Here is a 22,763-nt window from a genome sequence, read left to right on the forward strand (position 1 = left end):
GGATGTAAAATTAACTATATTAAATGCGAAAAGAAGCCGTCAAATGTCGTTTTAAACCCTTAAGGGTCCCTTAAATAACTAAAATCAATTAAACAAACAAAAAAATCTTTTCACCTTTTATAAAGGGTGTAATAGAGGCCAGGCTGTTTACTCAAAAGGAGCTGAAGAGGAGAGAGGTAAGGAGTAACAGGTAAGAGGAGACCTTTCTCAACAGGAGCTCATAACCACACAAAACACTTTCTGTCAATCGCAAAAAGGTCAACCAGTGAATTTTATACTCGCCCAGACAGAGCAGGAAGGACAAGGAGAGCGAGAGAGAGTGAGTGAGAGAGTGGGGGAGAGAGAGAGGGGGGGGGGGAGTGATAGAGAGAGGAGGTTTGTAGATCCCCCCCATGGGTCAGTCATCTCATCCTTCAGTCTCTCAACCATACTAATGAGACAGGGAAATCTCACAGCACCTCAGGACTCCAGCTCCAGTGCTCAGCTCAGAAGCACCGCAGCAGAGCAAGTGTGCTTTTAACCCATACTGATGAGGAGGACATGTTCACTGACTGCACGGGGGAAGTCAGGGTTCATCCGCAAAGTACATTTTAAAACTAATGGAATGATGGTGATGAGAATGATGATGGTGAGAAAACTTTAAAACTTTAAAAGGTGCCAAACAGGTTCTTGTGAAGCAATTTGAGCCCTTTGTGCTCTCCAAAGAACTTTTCAATTAAGTTTTTTTTTATAAGGTAAACCCATACATTGTTTAAACTCAAATGATTTAAGTCTGTTTTACATAAAATTGGATATTTCTAAACAATACTCAACTATTTTGAGTTAGTTAAACATTTGTTGGCACATATTATACATATTTAAAACTGAGATCTTTGAGTTGAACCAATTTATAATAACGGAGTTTAATCTGCTGTCAATGGCAGTTTCTTTTCCATTGGCTTCTGTCACAATCTATTTGCATACTGGGTGTGTCCAACAGTTTTTGACTGACACTCACTATCAGTGTGCAGTGAATCCCCCTGAGCTACCTTAGAAATAAATCTAATTCCCCTTTAGTTGTAAAAACTTGATGTTTTAATTAATGCTAATTCCATTTTTTATTACCCATTACTTAACTTTTTTAAGGCAACCGGTTTCTTTAAAATTCAACTGAAAAAAATTGAGCAAAGTGGCTGACTTAAAAACTTAAAAACTTATACTTTTACAGTATAACAAAAAAAAAAAGTTAAATCAACTTCCCCTTTAGATGTAATAACTTGATGTTTTAAGTAATGCTAATTGAAGTTTTTTCTATTATCCATTACTTAACTTTTTAGGGCAACTGATTTCCTCAATTTTTTTTAAAGTAAATTCAACTTATCCAGGCTTACAGTGTGTGCATTCAAGCCAAGGGCCATTTTTTTCGTAGCTTCTTTGACTGTTTGGTCAAATGTCATGCTACTTATTAACACTTTAATGAGAAGAATGAACAAAGGAACATTTCCCTATCCTTCCCTCTAGTCTAAAGACCTAGTCAGTCTCTAATAATGACAGCATACAAGCAGTGATTGATGTCTGATCTGACAGTAGGGGTGAAAATGCTTTCAGGCAGCAGCTCCCCTGTGCTCTCAACAACAAGTCTTTAATATGCTGTCAGTAAAAGATTCAGCTTTAACAGTAGAGCAGTTTATTTTATAATAGGGTTGTAAATAGGCTTGTAAAAACTCATCTGAGCAAAGTCACATACTTACTATATACACAGTAATGAAGATAAGATTTAAGATACTCAATAACTGTAATAATTCTCAATTTCACAATTTTACTTCAAAACCTCGATTTATATATCTGCATTCAAATATCGAACTATGTGCAATCTATATATTGTATTTTACGGATTATAAAACACAGCGTATTATTAGGCGCAATATCAATGAGCGTCTATTTTCTGGTCTATTTTCATACATAAGGCGCACCAGTTTGTAAGGCGACAATAGTAAAGAACAAGGGCGTTGCACAGTAATAATCTACACAGATTTCTCCTCTCCTGAAAACCGTTTATTTAAGTTTATTTGAGTAAAGCTTTTCGTTTATTTACAGTAAGCTTATATTTTCAACATTTTCAATAGCGTGAATAGCACAGCGCTAGCTGTGATTAGCCGTGGTTAGCGCTAGTAAATGTTGCCCGACTGCGCTACAATGAGGAACCCTGAGTGTTCTGGAAAGCCTAGAGTGCTATCAGCTAGTGGTTAGACCCACATAGCTTGTTTTAACATGGTAAACAAGCAGTCTGCAGTCTGATATGCTTACCTATGAATGGCGAAAGAGCTAGCGCTGCGCTTAGTCAGTTAGCGGCTAATGCTAATACTGCTCCAGTCTTGGTGCTGGAGAAACTTTACTGAAACTCTTTTATAACGCTTTGCTTCAGTGAAGTAAGCTTTACTGTTCCCTACAACCTGACTGGTAAAATTCATACATATGGTAAACTGACGATTTGTGGGAAAATTAAGGAATTTTTAAGTGCGCCTTACAGTGTGGAAAATACGGTACTTAAATTATTATAGATTATGAGGACCATACATAATTATATGATGAACGGTAGAGCGAGCTTACTGAACATTCACTCCCAGTCAGAAAGAAGGCACTCGTGGGAGTTCTAATTGGCTAATTGAAGCGAGCAAGCGTTTAATTGGACTGATTAAACTCATTTTCCTCTGTGTGCACAATGGTAACAGTATTAGGGATTAGGGAAGAATGGAGGAAAGCTGGGAAGTTGCTGCAGTGCAGCAGAGGCAGTGTGAGCAGGGGGGCAAACCAGGGCCAAAAAACACAGCAAGAGCTTTTGGGTAGCAGCCGGACCTGTAAACACACACCGCTGGGGAGGCTGTATTAGTGCCTACATTTGCTTAAAGACCAGCATTAGGTTTATGTATATAAAAAAAAAAAGGAGAGCATTAGAAACAGTAGTGTTTTCTGTTTTTGATGCTGCTGCTCTCCTTCGGTGTAGTTTTTATTTTCATTTATTTCAGACTCAAGTACTTACTGTAAGTATGTGTGAAGCATAGCTGTAACAATATCACTAGAGGTGAGCAACAGGTCAATATGCAATCATTATTATTATTATTATAAACTAGAAAGAATATCACGGGTATCACCAGTACAATATGACCTATGTGGCACATTATGTATATATATATATACAGCCAGGCGCAATATGATACAGCTCATCGATTGCAGACTCTCTCTCTCTCTCTCTCTCTCTCTCTCTCTATATATATATATATATATATATATAATCAAATAAAAATATTTCACAATATATCACAACTCAATCTATATACTACATTTATATCAATTAAGAAATTAAGATGATCTTAATCGTAAAATGCTTTTAAGAAACTGGCCCTGGATCAAATAATCCAAAACCTACAAAGTTGTTTGTGGGGGCAGAAGGTTCTGAGATGCTGTACTAAATGTTAAACTGGGGAGCTGTTTCACCCTGTTAGAAAATTAAAGCGATCAATAGCAATTTCCTAAACTGCACACTGAGATGGACATTTGGTTTCCTTAAAGTGACAGTCTATAAGTTTTAGGTGAGAATGTTTATTTTCACAGAGTAAAAAAAGTGCTTTTAAATTGTGCTTTGTGTTGCAGTCTCCTTTTTAGAGTGTATATTAGTGACGATTCTGTTGCACTTTCCTTTATTGTGCCAGCTCTCATGTAGTTCTTCAGGCTTTGAAGATTTTCTCAGTATGCAATATCTCAGTATTCACAGTAGCTCTTGAATAAGCATCATTAGCAGCACCATACAATATTATTAATTAAATCCCTTCCAAGCAAGATTTGATTATATGAAAGAATTCCTAAAAATAAATAACAGTACAAAATATTAAGAGTGATGGCACTATAACTGTTTTTATTTGTTTTTACTGATATGGTGCTAATATATTTTGAATAACATGTATTACATTTGTTTTTTAATTGCTGCCTCAGAGAGGATGCTAAACTCCATTTCACTGTTTAAACATTGTTCTTAACATTGCTTTTTCAGCAACAATAAACAATTCTATTTTATTCTATTCTATTTTTGAGCAATGCCAAAGAGGTTTTGGACCAATGTTTGTTATATTAATGTCTGAAGAACCTTTAAAGGTATTAAAGGTGTTTTTTTTTTTCCACCAAATGAACAGCAATTTGAATCCAACCAACTGAATACAGTTGGATTTTGCTAAATTCATTATAATCCATGCCAAAACATTAGTATTCAAGCCTTTGTTGCACAGCTAAATGTAGTAACGTACAGCATACCAGATACAGAGAAAAAGAAAAAAAGCAAAGGCTGCTGTAGGGCTAATAATCATGCTTCAGTGCGTTCACAAGCTAAAAACAGAATACATTATTATCTGTTCCTATAGGCCATGATTTTAATACTGAGCAATTCCTCAAACTCAAACCTCAAACTTAATACTCTGTTTACACCTGACAACCTCAGGCATCTTTACAACCAAAACACCAGTAATAACTGCTGTGAATTTGCATATTTTAGCCCATCTGACTAACGGAAGATGCATTTGACTATCACATGTAAATACACGTGGCTAACATCTTCATGTGGCTAACACTCATATTATAATGCCTTTCTGATGCATTATAATCTGTGTCTTATAAAGTATCATTATGTTATATCGTTATATTGATGTGTCACCCTCAGTTCGAACCCACTTCATCATTTAATTTGATTCTCTAACCCCAGTCAGATTGTGTAGAGCGTGTGTGAGAGTGTTGAGAGCTCCAGGGGTACCTGAGTTGTCCTCGTCCTTACGAATCTTGAGCTTGACCAAATCCTCGCACTGCTGTAGGATCTGGACAGCGTCCTCCATGGAGCAGTTATCCAGGCGGATGTTGTCTATGGCCAAGAGCTTATCACCAAGTTCGAGAGTTCCCGTCCTGAGCAAGACAACAGGGACCACAAGTCATAGAATATAAAGACAGCGACACTTACAGTATTTATCTAAGGCACAAAAAAAAAAAAAAAAACAGTACATTTATTACCATAATTGTCATTTATTATGTACCAGTATTATTTTATTATTCAGGCTATAAGTAAGTCCACATTTTCCTGGTGAAAAAAAACAAATACAATAGTACAATTGCACTTCAAACATATAGAGAAATGTGTGCTGTAACTATAAACAGATTTATGTACTTATGCTTTCATCAAATGTTTGAAGATAACCTTGATCTTAACTTTGTTTTAAGTACAAGTACTTTTATTTTAAGTACTTATTGTATTGTACTTTTTAAAGTAGTGTATTTTTTTAAACAGACTACTATGAAGTACACTTTCAGTTTAACGTAATTCAATATACTTTTAAAATACTTATTTCTGAAAATACTTTTGTGCATTTTTAGCAACATGTGTTAAAAATAACTGTTACAGTAGATCAATTTGAGCACCAGTGCAATGTATCATGTAACTTTTTAGAAAGTAGTTAAATGACTACATTTATAAAATTTTAAGTAAATTTTTAACACCCTAAAATTGTAGTACAGTATATTAAAAATATTTTTATACCCAACAAAGTATACTAGAAGTGTGCTACTTACAAAAGACAGGAACAAGAAGCATATTTATACTCTAATGTAAATATATTTAACATCAATTGTTAGTACATTACTAAAATACCCGGTGTATTTAAAATATGGGGTTACATACATGAAGTAGTATGTTTAAATGTTACTTAAGTATATTTAAAATAGTTCAATTTTAGTACAGTTAAGTATGCTTAGTATTAGCTTAACTTAAGTAAGACTTTTATAGTATTTTCATATAATTGAAGTATAAGTAGTACAAAAAAAGGTGTTCCTTTTTAGCACTCTTTAAATGTACTGATATAGTGCACTATAGCATAATAACGCTTAGTATACTTTATTTTCACTAGGGTTATTATCTGTCCTGCCCTACATCTGTACAGTATTTGTATTTATATTTAGCTATGACAGGATGTGCATCTGTTGGGTCACATTTAGCATCTATTTATATGTTCTATATGTTCTTCAGGGAATCTTCCTATTCTCTATCTCATACACACTGATTTTTTTTTTTTTTTTTTTGTCAGAACAGGCGATCAGCCAAGAACACATCCATTATTCAGAGGATTGCCCGTAGCGCGCAGGCTGGAGCAATCTGAAGCAGTCTGAAGCACCGAGGCAGATTTCAGAACACGATAAGTCTCCTCTTTATTAACAGCAGGTAAGCTGCCGTTCCCTTGCCTTCACTGAATTCAGGCTGAATTTGAACTAATATTTCTGATCGTGGTTATAATAGTAGCAATAGTAGCTCTTATAGTGCACAATAAACAGTTATATTAGCACCCTGTTAAGCAGATTAGATTATTAAGCATTAACTATTAGCTTATCCTACATGTTATTAGTGTATAATTGGCAGCATTTTGATCTATGTGAGTTTGGAAAGGTTATGGCTGTGCTAAAGATTATTGAGTTAATAAAGGGGTTAAAAAAGTCACTAATAGGCCAAGGTGTGTACCATTTGTTCTAAATGAGGTTCTGTTCATCACTAATTAGGCACTAAAAAGCACTAAATAAAGATTTAATAAGTCAATATCCATCACAATTTAGCTTATACAAGCTTAATAAGTCACTAATACACCTAGAAGTGTACCATAATCTAAAGTGAGGTTCTGTTCCTCATTAATTAGAGACCGAAAAGAACATGAATGTTAGATGTAACATAACTGTTTATTGTGCTATAAGAACTATAAGAACTACTATAGCCATTAATAATCATTTCCACATAGCAGACAGCTAATTAAGCACCAATAACATGTACACAAAATAATGCCTAATAAGTAGTGAATAAATCATGTACAAATGTCTAATTTTGTCTTTATTAAGCAAATATTAAGACATTAATAAGTGCCTAATTTGTGTTCCTTAAAATACAGTGATACCCTGGTTGTTTTAGCGTCAGACAGACGTTACTGCTCTGTCTCACTTGGTCTTGATCAAACCCACAGAAAAGCTCCATGTAAATCACGAAGGAACAACGCCTAGAGTTGGCTAAGGCTCCGTCAAATAGCCGCTATAATCGCGACACCACGGTTTCTGTCACATTAAATAAGCATGCTTCCCACACAGGACAGCCAAACTCGGTTTCTTCCTGTTCGCACATCATTATCAGGAGAAACATGTGGCATTACGTAACGAGCCCGGTGAATTAGAGCAGCTCTGCTAAATGTGGAGCAATTAGCGGGGATTCACAAGTGTCCCCACACTTAGTGAAGGGAAAGAGGGGAGCGCTACACAAAGGTAAACCGCCTCCCCCACATCCATCCATCCATCCATCCATCCCTCCACCCCCATCCTCAGCCCAGCTCCACCGCATCGCATTCCACCTCACCGCCGACTCGCACCGCGGCTCTTTAATCAACATTTGCATGTTGAATAACCCTTCTGGATCGGTGAACAAGTGCCTGGATGTAAGCAACAGCTCAGTGCGCCGCTTTCCACTTTAGCGCCTTTAATTAAATCCCTCCGCTAAGTTCTGAGCCACTCACGTCTGCTTCCTGCTACGGTCCAGCGGTGCATGCTCAGACTGCAAAGCAGCAGCACAGCTCAGGGCAAACAGAGACTGCCATCATTACTCAGAGTGCCAATATGTGTCAGTTTAAGGCTTGGATGGAACCTGCGGTCGTGGGTAGGATGGAAAGGCAAAAAAAAAAAAAAGAAAAGCAAACGAAACTGTGCTAACATAGCTTCTTTTATTCTACCAATATTGGTAAAGCGAGCTAAGCCATTAGCATTAGCATTTATACTAAATGCTAAGGAATTGTAAGACAATCATAATAATTATGTCTAACTAAAGCCACTTTAAAAAAGTCCCCACAAAAGCCGACACACGCAGACTACAGTCTGATATACTCTGTACCTCTGAACGTCAAAAGAGCTAGCGCTGGGGTTAGTGGCTAATGCTAATACTGCTCCAGCCTCGGTGCTGGAAAAACTGCACTGAAACACCTTTATAATGCTGTACTTCAGCAGAGTGGCTTTACTGCTCCTTACAACCAGGATTTTAAGTGTGCCTTACGATGTGCATGTACTATTTTACCAGCAGCTAGGTTGCAAGACTTTAGCGCTTCACTGCTAAATATCTGTATCAGGTTCTTGAAGGATTGTTTTAATTCCTAGGGGAGGATTTCACCCTCTCCTCTTGTAGCTCAAGTTCAAAATCTTTACAATATGACAGTTCTTACACTAACCACATGCTAATAATATTAGCCCTATACCTACCTTAGCGGTTAGCTAGCTAAAATGGTCTTAGTAAACCATTAAAAAATTACCTAGCCAATAGCTAGCTGAATTTAGCATAGTAAAGTCTTTAAAATTAACAATTGTAAAAGTTGTAACAACATGCTAATAATAATAGAAATAGCCATCATGCTAATTAAATAAAGAAAGCAATGTTTATCATTCTGCAACTAACACATGAATAGCAAACTAGATCACATTACATGCTTCACACAGTGGTTATGTGCTCTTCATTTGCAGACGAAGTAAAGAACTACTAATAAATATGTTGCCATTTTAATCATTTAAAAAAAAAATGTTTTTGGTCCTTTTCTCTTAATCAGACCTATTATTTCAAAAAGTCTTAGAAATATATAGGTTTTAAAAAAATAAAAAATATATTAAAAATATTTATAAAAATATTGTAATCTGTATTTGGACTAGACAAAAAGTTTGGCTTGAAGGTCATGTATAAATACTACTACTAAAGTCCATATACTACCCTATGACCATATGATGAACAGAAAGGTGCTGCAGACACACATTATACAGTAACCAGACAACCGAAGTGCTAGATCTGTGCTGGTTTTCTAGAGTCAATAGATAGAACATTGTGCTAAGGGAATAAAAAACACTCAGCACTTCAAGGGGATGGGACTTTGACCTTATTTAGAGGTTCTTTAAAGAATCTCAGCATAATGTAAAGGTTCTAATAAATAAAGCCAAGATCAAGCCAAGAACCATACGAACCATATAAGAAAATTTATTTTTAAGACTGTGATTGAGAGACATCAGGTCTGATAGAATTAAATGAGGGTGAACTGTATCATTTTAACACTACTAGGAATCTGTGCCCTGCAGTCATCAGATTATGCCCCTGCATGCAGATGAACAGGACCGCTGAGTGATTTATATTAACCTGTAAAACACACAGAACTCTTTAAACGAGCCGTCTCCAGGTGATGCTGTGGATTTAGCGCTGCTAGAGAAATAGCGATTGCAGTAAAATTTCATAAATCATGTAGACTGTCATGTAGGAAGGTGTAGTGACGGGATTACTCCTGTCAGCAGTGTGGGCTGGAGGTTTTTTTTTTGAAGAAAGGCTGCGTGGGGGCAGCGCAGCAGAAAAGCTGCTGGAGTCTAATGGGTTTAAGGACGACAGGTGTGAGCTGTAGTACTGTTATACACTGTAATGTATTTCAAACTGAATGTACAGTTCATTTGTATGGACATTTTGGGGCCGCGGGGCGTGCGGCGCAGCGTGAGTCTGAGGCAATATTGTAAAATGTGGGTCACTGATGTAATTGGAGAAATTTACTCGGATCTCAAAGTGCCTGAAATGAAGACGGCATCTTTTAACTAAAGGGCGACTTTTATACTCCGGCTGTGGTGTTTTCACATCCCAAGCCGCTCGCAGCAATAAAGTCTGAGAGGAAATGTGTTACCTGTGTGCCACGCTGCCCTTCTTAATATCCGAGATGATGAGAGCGTCCCCCGGCTTTCTGTTAGATGGAGCTGAGGGAGAGCAGAGAAAGAGAAAGAGAGAAAGAGAGAGAGAGAGAAAAAAGCACTGAATAAACACATTATTCACAATTAGTTAAAAAGTTAAAAGTTGAAAATATATGAGCCATATTTTAGCAATCTATAGGATCTATAGGGCGTGTGGGTGTGTCTTTGATATCGTAATAACAAAAAGTTCACCTTGCGTAGCTCAAAATGCGAGAAAGGCACATACATATTCTCTTAATTAATCATGTGTGTGTTTTTTGGGCGTAACATGAAATAAACCAATCAGTGTGTTTGTTCCCTTTTAGAGCCAGGTGCACTCTGACTTTTAGCATTTTGCTATTTTAACAGTGCAGCACTTCTCCACTTCTAAGCAGAAGATTCTGAACTGCATGTTCACATTGTAGCGTGCTGCGCCATTTGCCTAGTGCGCTGCGGCATTTGCCTAGCGTGCTGCGCCACTTGCGTAGCGTGCTGCGACATTTGTGTAGAGTGCTGCACCATTTGCGTAGTGTGCTGCGGCATTTGCGTAGCGTGCTGCGGCATTTGCCTAGTGCGCTGCGCCGTTTGCCTAGCGTGCTGCGCCATTTGCGTAGTGTGCTGCGCCATTTGCGTGAGGGATCGTCGATCCTCTTTTTGACATCGAGGCTTGAGACCATGACATAATTTCGATCGATTTTGATAAAATATCGAAATCGTGACACCCCTAGTTTGAATGTGTTCCAACGCTCAGATTGTCAATACTTCTGATAAGTGAGGTACAGTACTTTCCTAAGCCACTTTACTAAAGGAGCACTGAAAGACAGCATTAGGAGGAACCGTGCAAAACGTCTCTCAGTGACACATGCTAGGTTCTTCACTCAGGGGGATCTCCACAGTGAGACGGTGAGTCACTGTTCACTGATCGAGTCACAGACGGGGAGGAAGAAGATCGCTGTGCTACTTCTGTTCAGTAAACAAACCCGGGCGCCCCAGCTGTTGCCACTTTCCACCGAGAAACAGACCAGCAAAGACGGTCGGTCACGTGATCGCCATCTCCCACCGGTGCCCACTGAGTGGGGATGATGAGACGAAGCGCCGGTCTGCCTTTTGCTTTTCCTGCAACTTCTGCACTTTTTCCGCTCAGAACAAGCTGAGGTGTAAAGGACCGCCTTTCCTCTCAATTTGAAGATTAAGCGACTTCTGGCGATGAGCCGACAGTATAAAACTTAATGCCTTGCGGAGGAGCTGCAATAAAGTTGGAGCTGCATGTCGGAACTGTTCCTGAGAGGACCTCCCTGGTGGATATCACGCCAGCATCGGGAAGATGGTTGTTTGGGGGAAGGGAGGAAGTGAGGGAGGAAGGGAGAGCAGGAATAAGCCTCGGGTCTCCCGGCTAATGAACCTGAAGTATAGATCCCTTGAGGAAGTGAGTATGAAGGAACTGCTGGAGAATCATTACTTAACTGCTGCCACATGCAGATTTTGTTTAGGGATACAAGTGGAAGTGAACCAGGTAGAGCAACAGTAACAAGCCTTTTACCATCACAGGAGTGGATGTGTAAGAAAATATACATTAATATATTTTTTCGTGATACTATATTGACTTTAAAAAAGGAGAAATATATTTGAAGTCATGGGCCAAAGACTGTAATAAAACAAATAATGAAATATACCACTTTAAATAATACTTTTTTCCTGATTATTTCATTTACACACCATTTTACTTGACTTACTATCTTAATCTTAGACAGTGTTGAGTAAACTAAGATTTTTCAAATTGATGTTTAATTTCATGATGTCTCTTAATATTAAACTCCTTAATTACGACAACTTTTAGACTCTTTGGCCCGTTTTTCTGCGCTAGAAATGCGCACCCTCTCCGCTTTTAGACTGTTTTTCTGCGCTAGAAATGCTTGGCATGAGACTTGAAAATTGTTGAAACAATGTGTGTGTGTTTATGTGTGTATGAGAGAGATAGAGAGAGAGAGAGAGAGAGAGAGAGAGAGAGATTGAATAACAAGGGAGGGGTAGTGAGTTAGTTATGAGATTTAATCCATATATCAGAATAAAAAAAACGTAATCTGCTCCTTCTCCATCTCCTTGTCAACAGTAGTGACATTGTATTTTCTTTGTTAAATAAAAATAAAACCAGTTAAATTGACACTGGTCTCTGTAAAAGAGTGAATTATGGAAGGACGTTGTTGAAATAATAAAAAAAAATCACATTTTTCGAATTGCAGGTTTTAACACGTTAACGTTGATAGCATTGATAAACTTTTTTTTTTACTTAGATTTTATAAATATGATGTGTGGTTTTTAATACTAGGACAGTTTTCATAAAATCTGTGTTAAACAATCACAATATACTGCTTTGCTTACAGTATTGCAATATATTGTGAAATATACTGAATCATAAGTCCTGTAGGGTGTTGCATACCACATAGCCAGCTTCTTGTCAATACACAGCTCTACACAGGATGTGGTTAAATAAAGAATTTAAAAGCCAGTGGAATGGAAAGGCAGTGGACAGGCCAAAGCAAGCAGAGGACAGAGGGATTCAATTGAAAAAGGTTGATGATTCAATCTAGATGTAGGAGATTAGAGTGGTAGAGCCATAGAGAGCAAGGGGAGGAAAAATTGCCTCCGGGTTTGTCAATCAGAGACGGCGAGATTCCAACAAGTTTGACTCTCCAAGAGCAAATTGTCAAGGTTGTGGAAGTGTAAGCTCTGGATGACCGGTCCAGGTCCATACGTTAGACGATTCAATCTACAAATGTTTGTGGGGCGACTCTGAAAGACGATATAATCACTTTTTTTTCAGCGTATCACGATCGTGAAGGCCCCCCTGCAAATGGGCTTATTAAAGAGCAGAATGGTGTTTGCCTACTGAAGCTGCACATCAAAGCGCATCCTTTCAGATCCACAAGTCCAGGCTGATGAATTCCAGCCATTCCCAGCGAATGAAATCAATTTAGATTTTTTATTTGAAACTGTGCAGTACATCATGAATATCTGTGTGACTCCTGAATTTGCCCCCTACAGCCATTTCCCTAGTCTCATTTCCACACACAGGTTTGCCGGGTATAGACAACATGACACAAACAGTGTACTTGAGCCATGAAAATGGACGAGAAGGCTATTTTTTTTTCTAGCTGAACAGATAATCACTAAGCCTCAGTACACTTGCTGAGCATATTTGTGGAACTTACCGCCATGACTAGTGTACTAGAGAGGGGCAATAAACTAGCAACTAGCTGGAAACTAGCGTGAGCTTTGTGTCTAGGGAGGAATGGAAGGGGCAGAAAAATCTATCCAGTGTTTGGAAATTGGACTCCTTAAGCCAGTTCATATACTTGCTTGCATTTATTTCTGATTGGTCCTTTAATAAATAATTTTATTTTGTCCAGCCTGATGAATTCCAGCCATTCCCATCGAATAAAATCGCATCATAGCTCCACCACCGAAAGGAAACTTGGGGCGATACCTGTCAGATCTGTTTAACAAGCTGCACTAATCTAACCCAACATCTAAACACAATCTCAGGCCTTTAAATGTCATGTACAGGTAACCCCTAGTTCTAATAGAGAGAAAGAGGAACCAACTCATTAGATTAGGCCACAAAACCCACGGCAGAGCGACACAGTCTCAGTCTGACTTCAGGGCCATTTCCCATCTTGTGGGCGGTAACAAGCCAGATGGGGGTTCATTGGCTGGCACCTTCCGGAAAGCAGATTTGTCATAGTCTCCTTCTTCCACTGCACCTGCTATTTGGCCTAACCATGATGAATAGTGGTATTTCACTGGCTGCTGCTGCTGGAACTGTGGCTCATGCTGGAGTCCAGGCGAGGCGAGCGCAATGCTGAGAGTGTGCTGTAATACACATTTTGGCTTGGAGACAGAAATATGCTAAATTCTCCAGTTTTCCATTAGTTTCTGCCTCTGATTACATTATATATAATTATTATGAGGAAAAAAAAACATTTATTAAAATTTTAAAAACCTTACTGACCCCCACTATACTTCAACTGCAAAAAAAAGCATGAATATGCAGTTTTCTTGTTTTGCTTGAACGTAATTTAAATGTTCTTGACAGGTCTCATTTAAAAATAAACGTTTTTTGATCTGTCTGTAATGTGAATAAATCTGTCTCTGAAACAACATGCCAAAAAGAGCCAATCAGCTTGTGTTTGGCTTCAAGTGGAGGTTTATGAAAATATGAAGCCCCTTCATTGTGGAGATCTTCACAAGTGCAGTTAATTCAAAAAGCCTAAAAGTCCCATTTTTATACACCAATTCCTTAGGTTTTTGCATGTTAAAATCAACAGTTTGATCACATGTCTCTCCAAACCATTAGTGACCATGAGTAAATTTTCCATTTTATTTGGAAATCAAGGGATCAGAGTCTGGAGGAAGAGTGGAGGAGAGACACACAGTCCAAGCTGCTTGAGGTCTAGTGTGAAGTTTCAATCACACAATCAGTGATGGTTTGGAGAGACATGTCATCTGCTGGTGTTGGTCCACCTAATTTTGAGAAAAAAAAAAAAACGCACCTTAGTGCAGAGGCAGGAGCACCCCAGGTCTGCCCCACACCATGATGTCACAACTATGTTCAGCAAGTGTACTGAAGCTCACTGATTATATGTTCAGCTGAAAAAAAAAGCCTTCTTGTCCGTTTCTTAATGGCTGAAGTACACTGTTTGCGTGCTGTTGTCTATACCCGGCAAACCTGGGTGTGGAAATTAGTTTGGGGGAATGGCTGTAGGGGGCAGATTCAGGGTCACAACCAAAAACAGATTTTCATAATGTACTACTGTTCAAATAAAAAATTTAAGCTATTGTCTGAAGTCTAAAGTTCTGCTGTCATCTGTGGTGTTGGTCCACCTAATTTAGAAACACTGTTTGCGTGCTGTTGCGTTTGCGTGCTGTTATACCTGGCAAACCTGGGTGTGGAAATTGGACTGGGGGAATGGCTGTAGGGGCAGATTCAGGGTCACAACCCACACAGATTTTCATAATGTACTAATGCTCAAACAAAACTTTTTAAGCTATAGTCTGAAGTCTAAAGTTCTGCTGTCAAGAGCTGCCAAGGCTTAAATTTTTAAACATGTTTCCTTAATATCTGATGACGCATCCTGATCATGTTATGAATTATTACAGAAAATATAATCCTTAATGGTCCTTTAATATTTAATCTCATCTGCTTCTATTCTATTAATGAAACAAGTTTTTTTTTTCTAAGAGAGCTGAACTCTTTGGGAACTTTTGAAAGTTTGCTTTGTTTGGTTCGGACCAAAAAAAAAAAAAAGGCTTCTTTAATGAACATCTTGTGTTTTTACTGCAGCGTTTTGTAATACCTCAGCAGCAGTCTTCTTCCTCCGGTCTCCCAAGCCCGCACCACCCTTTCAGGCGCATTAGAAAAGCCATTAAGATTCCTTTGAGATGGCGAGCTGTTTTTTTTCTTGCGCTGAGGAGGAGCAGAAATCTGGAACAGCGCGTTCTGGAAGGAGCACCCCGACATTCTGTAAGAAGCTCTAGTGTAAATGCAGCCCTATCACAGAGGAGGCTGCCCATTTCCCACAGTGTATTACATCTCGTGGAACTCGTTCCTCACCGCCGATGCGCCCTCCACAGCTGGCAGCCGGCCAGTCGGCTGGGCTCCGCATTGTTTGAGTGTGTGGGCGAGTGTGTATGCGCGTAAAGAGACGGCAAGAAGAAAGGAACGGTCGACTGCACAGATGTTATTACGAGCAACACGCTGAGGACGCTGCAAACACACCGCGGGGTCACGCTCTCACACCGCTCCAAGTGCCACCTTATTTATGTGGGCTTTGCTCCCGCTCGGTGGTAGCCTTTTGTGAAGTACTTAACACTTCCCTGCTTTATGTCTGCAGATGGGCTGTATTTCACCTGAGCCTGTAAAGCCAGACAAGGACGGCTCCCTCGGACCTCTGTCGTTCTCTTTTCTTCATGAGTGGCATCAGTCAGAAGCATTTACAGTATTTTAATGCATTACACACAGAGTGAGTACTATTTTAAGCATTTATTTAATTTTTTTTATTGTTTAGGATTATAATTTATGATTATGGCCTGTCACAATAAATATATCATCGACCTATCTTTCGAGAAATTGATTTATGTAATGTACATGTGCATGCACATGTGTATAATATGCACTATATCTTATGAAAATTAAAAATTAATTAAATTAAATATATTAAATATATCCAAAACACTATACATAAACTAAAGCTTTATTTATTTTCAATTTATGCATCTTTTATAAGGCATATTTTTCACAGGATGAAGAGTTTATAAGACAGCTGTCTGTTCATGAATGATACACTTCAGTTTTACAGTATTAATGATTCTCAGGCCCTGATATTAATAAGGAAGAATATTTCTTATTCATAATTTCTCATTCAATAAGCACTACTGGCATGAGCTATTTATATATATATATATATATATATATATATATATATATATATATATATATATATATATATATATATATATATATATATATACACTGAATTATTAAAGCTTAGCTTTAAAAATGAATTATTCAGTGCTTATAAATGTGTTACTAAGACACTATATGGTTGCTCTTAAAATATCTTAAAAGTGTTATATCAGACTTATTAGTGGAAATATGTGAAAATTTGTTTCTGAGACATTCTGAGTCATTTGACCTTCATAGAGATCAGAGCCTGGTCTTGTTTTTAGTAATGTTTCAGAGTTTTCTATAGGAACTTTGGCCTCAATCACCAACATTAAGCACTAAGCACATTCATACATGCAAAAGGGAGCATGAAATCTGGTCTATCTGACTGTTCACATGTCTCATTCCCACAAATCAGATACGTATCTGATCAATGACCACATATTAAAATGTGATTCAAATCTGATTTGAAAAGACTGGATTTGATATGTCCACACAACCATGGAAAACCATATGAGTGTCACATTAAAGGCAATAAAAAAAGAAACAGCCTGAGCTTAAAGTCATTAACTGTATTATAGATCCCATCTTAAAGCAGCACTAGGTAGGATTTCCTTGATTTTTTATATTTTTAAAGAAGTGAAATTACAGCTTGAGACTCACTGCAGCGCTGCATTGAGGTGTAATAGGAGGAATAGCGGTGCTCTCGTGTCTGTGCCGGAGCTCCTCTGAGCTCAAACCAGACTCTGTAAGTTTTCCGAGGCGCCGGCGACCAACGCTCGCGAGAACTGCGACCTGCTTTCCGACCTTTAGTTCTAACAGTTCTACAAGGACTACTGGTTTATTCTTTACAAACTAACATACAGACACTCTGGCAGAAGCTGGAAAGAGACCGAATATGTCTGTGAAAGCCAGAAAACGAGAAAGACAAACTAATCGGCCTGAAACCTCAAAATCTCAATCCTACCTAGTGGAGCTTTAAATGTTTGCTATTAATCTATAGTAAAACAATTTATTGCTGAAATCTTATCAATTATTAAAATAAACAACTACTTTTTAGATCAAATAATGACTGGTTTAGTACCACATATGAATTAAGCTGTTAAGATGTTTATTATTAAAGAAGCCTCAAAGCCTCAATTTCTCATTTTAGTTTTTTAATGTTACCTCATTCATTTTTTTCCACAAATTACTCAATCCCCCCTATTACTAGCAATGCCACCACCCCAAGCCATGCCAAGCAGCATGATTCAGGATTCGAAGGAGTTTTGGATCTTGGTGACTAAGTGCCTTAGTCACCAATATCTTCAAACTTTAACAAACAAACTTTTTAAAAGTTGGAAACAGTTCAGTTCTTGTAAAAAAAATTGTTTTTTTTTTAATGTAGCTGGAAGCAAAGAGATTAGCCCTTTGCCTAAGCTTAATAAATACCTCCTGTCTGGAAAGCGCACAGCATGGTCATCAGAAAAATTTCTTTATCTATCTAACAGATAAGCACGGAAATGCACAGGAGACCAGGGAGTGTCAGAAAAGCGCACCTAAGCTGTACAAAAGAAATAAAAACAGCAGCATTGCTTCACACAAGTAGACAATGAACAAAACGAGACGGTGGCGAGCTGAGGAAATGAATCACGGTGGCTCGACAATGCAGACGTGCCAGTGATGAAGCAGCTGGCTAACGCCACGAGCGTTCGGTGCCGTGGCTACAGGAAGAAAACGGATTGCATTAGGAGCCAATGCTGCCTCTAACGACCTTCTGGAAAGCTGGAATGATGGTAAACAAACGATAAGAACGGGGCAGGAGAAGACGGAGTGTGCTCTCCAGAGGGAGCGGAGAATCAGCCTGTATCTATGGCTACAAATGAGCGCAGCTTTTCGCCAGCCGTGGGGAGTCAGCAGTCAGCGAAGGCAGCCAGCGCTTATACGTGACAGAGGAGAAACAGAGGCATAGAAATGAGCAAAGACAAACATCAGGTGGAGGATCTGGTGGCTCCTGCTGTAGAGTGACAGTCAGAATAATCAGGAAAAACGGACAGAAGACAGACGGCATACTGATTGTCTTCTGCAATTAGTATAAAACTACAGTCACAATGATCATGTATTATATTTGCAATGTGCAACTATATTATTATTAGATTTATATGCTTATATATTCTTATTATTCTTCATATGTTTATGCAGAATTTTGCTACAAACCTGTCCAAGAATTATTGAGATATCAACACCGTTCCAACTCTAGACTGGGCTTGTATACAACTTTTTGATTGGATGTACAGATTTCATAAAAAGTTCACTAAAATCATTTTTTTCCCAATTAAGAATGAATGGGTGAAAGAGTGTGGACCCATTTACTGTAATTCTGTACGCTATTTTGGATATCTGAGAAGGAAGTCATTGCCGTTTTGACCCATGCTCGTTTATTAATCCCTTTATTTTCATCCCTTGTTCCACCCGTTCACTCCTACCATTTATTTTCACTCCTACCAAATCTAAGTCTCCTCTTTTCCCGACATCCACCATACTGTATGTACTACAACAGTGCAGGTCCCAAAACTCTACAATCTTTCTAAACCACAGTTGTTTTTTCATCCCGCGTTCCTTCAATTCACTCCCATTCCATTTTCAATCAAATTTTTCCATCAACAGTAACACAGCATGAACAAGCAGGTTAGCTTCCTCTGTGCAGAAGCACAGCGCCGTTAAAATACCAATCTGCCAAAATTAGAGTGCACCTAGCTCTTAAAGGGAACGGCAAGTGACACGCTGGTTGGTTTATTTCATGTTACGCCAAACACACACATAATTAATTAAGATAATTGATGTAGGCTGGGGGGGGGGGGGGGGGGGGTTATGTGCAGCATCATAAACAACTCAGAGAGACCTATAGTATTTCACAAAGAACTAGAAAAAGTGGATTTTAGTGGAAAGAGACCTTTATGGTTAAAATACAGATAAAATATCAATTTTATAACTTGTGTTTTTATATTTTTGTTCTAGATAACTTTAAACACTTTAATAAATTATTTGAATGGTTAAATGTTTGTAACAGACCTGTAGAAGCTAAAAATACAGTAGCACATGTCTCCTCTGGCACATGTGAAACACACATTTCGAAAAGAACATCAGCAACATCAGCAGCATTAAATAATTTAAGACTTATTAAGACGTATTAAGGATCTGCACCCTGGTTATAGCACACTTATTACATTCTAATCTGGTGCTTAACATGTCTATGAGATAGATAATAGGGTGTTAGGGTGGTTAATTAACACCTTTAAACCATATTTTACATCTACACTATGACTAGGGAACTAGGGGAAGTGTGAACTCTATAATTAATGGATCCATTAATAGAATGAACAAAGGAAAGTGTGCATTGTAGATGGAGTCCATATCAGTAGAGTCCTGTTCTGGCACGGCCATGAGATAAAAAAAAAAAATGTGTTCTTGGAAAGTGGTAGAAAGATCTGGAAGCTGCAGAGAGCCCGAGGTTGCGCAGTGGAGGCTATGGAATTGTATCAGACAAAAAGCTTTGTTTCATACTGCCTGCGTACAGCAGTGCCCTCCGTCGGCTCTCTTCATCCCAACCCACTGAGGCCGGCAACGTGCAAAGCAGCAATTAAAATCAATTAAAAAATCACAGGGGCCGTGCGAAACTCAGAGGAAGCAGAGCAGTACAAGAGCCAATGAGCTGCTCCGTTTCGCCTTCCCTTTTATCTCTGACCGCTGGAAACGAGCTGGGGCAATGGACTAATCTACGCCTTGACTGTGCGCCAATGATGAGTCAAGAGAGAGTATCGACATTATCATTACACGCCAGTAATAGAGTCGTTCTGCTTATGCTGCAATTCTAGTCCAGTTCAAAGAAGAGGATGCTCTATTTTTAAATAAGATCACAGCAGCCTTACTGTCACCAGCAGAACCACTCCCACAAACGCCCACGCTAGTCTAGCTGGTCTTGCTGGCCTCGCTTACACAATTAACAGTTACATTAACAGTTAAACAGTTAACCCTTCGAACCCCTTGAGGCTGTTTTGGTGTGTTTTTTCTACGTTTTTGTTTTCAGTCCCTTATTCAGGTTTTATAACACAGTAATAATATCAGACAGACACATGAGCCCTGAGCTCTTTTACTCCAGAAGACATACGGCTGCTCAAAAGTATAAACGTTGGCGCCGAGTGGTCCAGCGGTCTAAAGCGCTGTCACTATGAGCGGGAGGTCGTAGGTTCGAACACCCGCTCATGCAGCTTTGCCATCAGCTGCCGGCGCTCAGAGGGAGCACAATTGGCCCTGCTCCCTCTGGGGTGGGTAGATGGCGCTCTCTCCCCTTCACACTTAAGGTAGCGCTGGGCGGCACAAGCCGTCTGTGAGCGGATGTATCGGAACCTGGCCGCTGTGCTTTCGTCCGAGCGCGCTAGCTGCTCAGGCAATGATTAATCAGCAGCAGCTCGAAGGAGGCGTGTGCTCGTGATGGGGACGCACAAAGGGGTGGGACAATTGGATATCCAAATTGGGAGAAAAATGGGGAAAAAAAAGAAATAAAATTATTTAAAAAAAATTAAAAAATATAATCTTTTAAAATGTAAAAGGAAGCAGAATTGTTATATTTTCCTGGAACCGATCATGTTTTGGTCAAAATATTACCAAGCGCCTGTTTCCTTTTTTTCTTATTTTTGAATGTATAGACTTTAAATGTATTCACACCTAAGATATTTTTTCAAAAATGGTTAGAATAGAGTGTTTATGAGTTAAAAGCATAATAATATTGATGATTTGAGTTCATTACATGGATTATTAATTATTACTTTTAAAAAATACATGGAGAAACAGCATCAGGTGGATTTATTTTTCTTGATAATCAATAATTACACATCTAGGATACATGTAGATACTAAACACCTGACACTCAGGAGCAGCCTATGCCTTTCAGTATTTGGATCAGGACACACAAAGAAAACTATAATATATACAGAAATGTAAACTTTTTAGTCTAAATGAATAAAAATGCAAAGTGCAAAATAACTACTTAGTAAAAATGTGCAAGTAAAATAAAAACTATTTAAAGTAGTGCGCACACCATACCTAGCTTTAGTTTAAGTAAAGCAGGTGGTTTCACACTTTTTCTGCGGACACTTTTGAGTCTGATATTTACTGATATTATTTGGTTACTGATGAAATATCATATAAATATGTTTGAAGCACTAAAGGTAAATAATATTGGTTGGGGAAGGAGATCTCACTTTTTTTAGGTGTTTTTCTCAATGGGTTTCTTGTAGATTTAGTTTTAACGCACTGGGATGTTAATCATCACTATTTTTAGAAAGCGTAAGCTCCGCCCTTTCTAACCATATATGGATTATGTTTATGTGTGAAGAGATTCCTGAGTAATTAAGCTGAGAACTCAAGGTGCGGTTTTGGATGGAAAATCCGTCCGTAGGATTCTAAGGGTTAAACTTGTGGTGTTCTATTTTTTGGAATCGAGGGGGCCTGGACATTTAGCCGATAATGTTTCTTTTAGTCGAAGTTTAAGGGTTAAATGAATCTAGAACTCAGTGCAATATCTTTAAAACTAAGGCTGCATCTCTGAAAACCTTCAGTTCTTTAGGTTTTAGAGCTGTAAAATTGACTGTGTGGGGGAAGGCAGGTAGGCGTTCTCTGCTGCAGTGCTGTTAGCCAATCAGAGGCGATATGTTTGCATGTATGAATATTCATGAGCAAGAGTCGAAATCCTGTCTTTCTTCAGAGACCACTAATTCAGTGATCTAAAGCAGAGCTAAACAGAAACACCTGAGCACTTTTCGTAGTCTCGTTTGCGATATCTCTCGTGATCTTTCTCACGATCTCGCTCGTGATCTCTCCACTCATTCTCATTCAGCCACAAGATGCAGACAGCTCACATTCATGTGCACAGAGTTGGGTTTGAAAAGGACGTTTTAAACCGTTCTTGTTTCTCTCTACAGTTGGAAGTCTGGTGGCATTTTAATCATAAACATCTTCATGTGTACTTTTCCTGACGTTACGATAGCAAAGACATACTGACGCGCCCTAAATCAAGCACAAAAAATGGCTCACATGGCATTCATTTAAACTAGAGACCACAGCTAGACAAGATATTTTAAAATGAATGAACAAACGATGGAACCTGAAATCGACACATCAGTGCCTAACAGGACGAGTGCACGTCAGCAGTAGTGAAGTGTGTATTGGATTGTGTGTGGTGTGTGGGGGATGAGAGGAACAGGACACTCACAGCTGATGGTGATGCCTAACTCCACGCCCGGCTTCTTTGGTAGCTTCACGTGGAAGGTGCCACTGCTTGGGATAACAGACTCTAAAACAGGGTAATAAAAAAGAAAAAAGTGAAAAGAGAAAGATGATTAAACACAAGCTCTGCTACAAACAGAAACTCAGGTCTAAGCTTCAGTTCGGCACATTTTATTGAACAATTGCTATTACTTGGAAACTGGGCTTTTTTATAAAAAACAATTTGACAACATTAAGAGTGACTTCCATTATATTAATTAATAAAGATGGCACACACACACTCACA

At 38.6% G+C, this 22,763-nt stretch overlaps 1 protein-coding gene across 17 annotated transcripts in view; it reads right to left on the minus strand.

Moving 5' to 3' along the window:
- grip1 (glutamate receptor interacting protein 1) overlaps positions 1-22,763 on the minus strand; it is a 554,262-nt gene that overhangs the window by 34,510 nt on the left and 496,989 nt on the right. For all 17 annotated transcript variants that reach the window (XM_049473333.1, XM_049473330.1, XM_049473334.1 and 14 more), the window contains 3 exons: positions 22,464-22,544; positions 9,729-9,798; positions 4,778-4,923 (listed from right to left, as the gene is read on the minus strand). In XM_049473333.1, coding sequence (XP_049329290.1) covers positions 4,778-4,923; positions 9,729-9,798; positions 22,464-22,544 — 297 coding nt within the window. The remainder of the gene's footprint in view (positions 1-4,777; positions 4,924-9,728; positions 9,799-22,463; positions 22,545-22,763) is intronic.

Source organism: Astyanax mexicanus, chromosome 2, assembly GCF_023375975.1.
Source record: "Astyanax mexicanus isolate ESR-SI-001 chromosome 2, AstMex3_surface, whole genome shotgun sequence".
NCBI lineage: Eukaryota > Metazoa > Chordata > Actinopteri > Characiformes > Acestrorhamphidae > Astyanax > Astyanax mexicanus.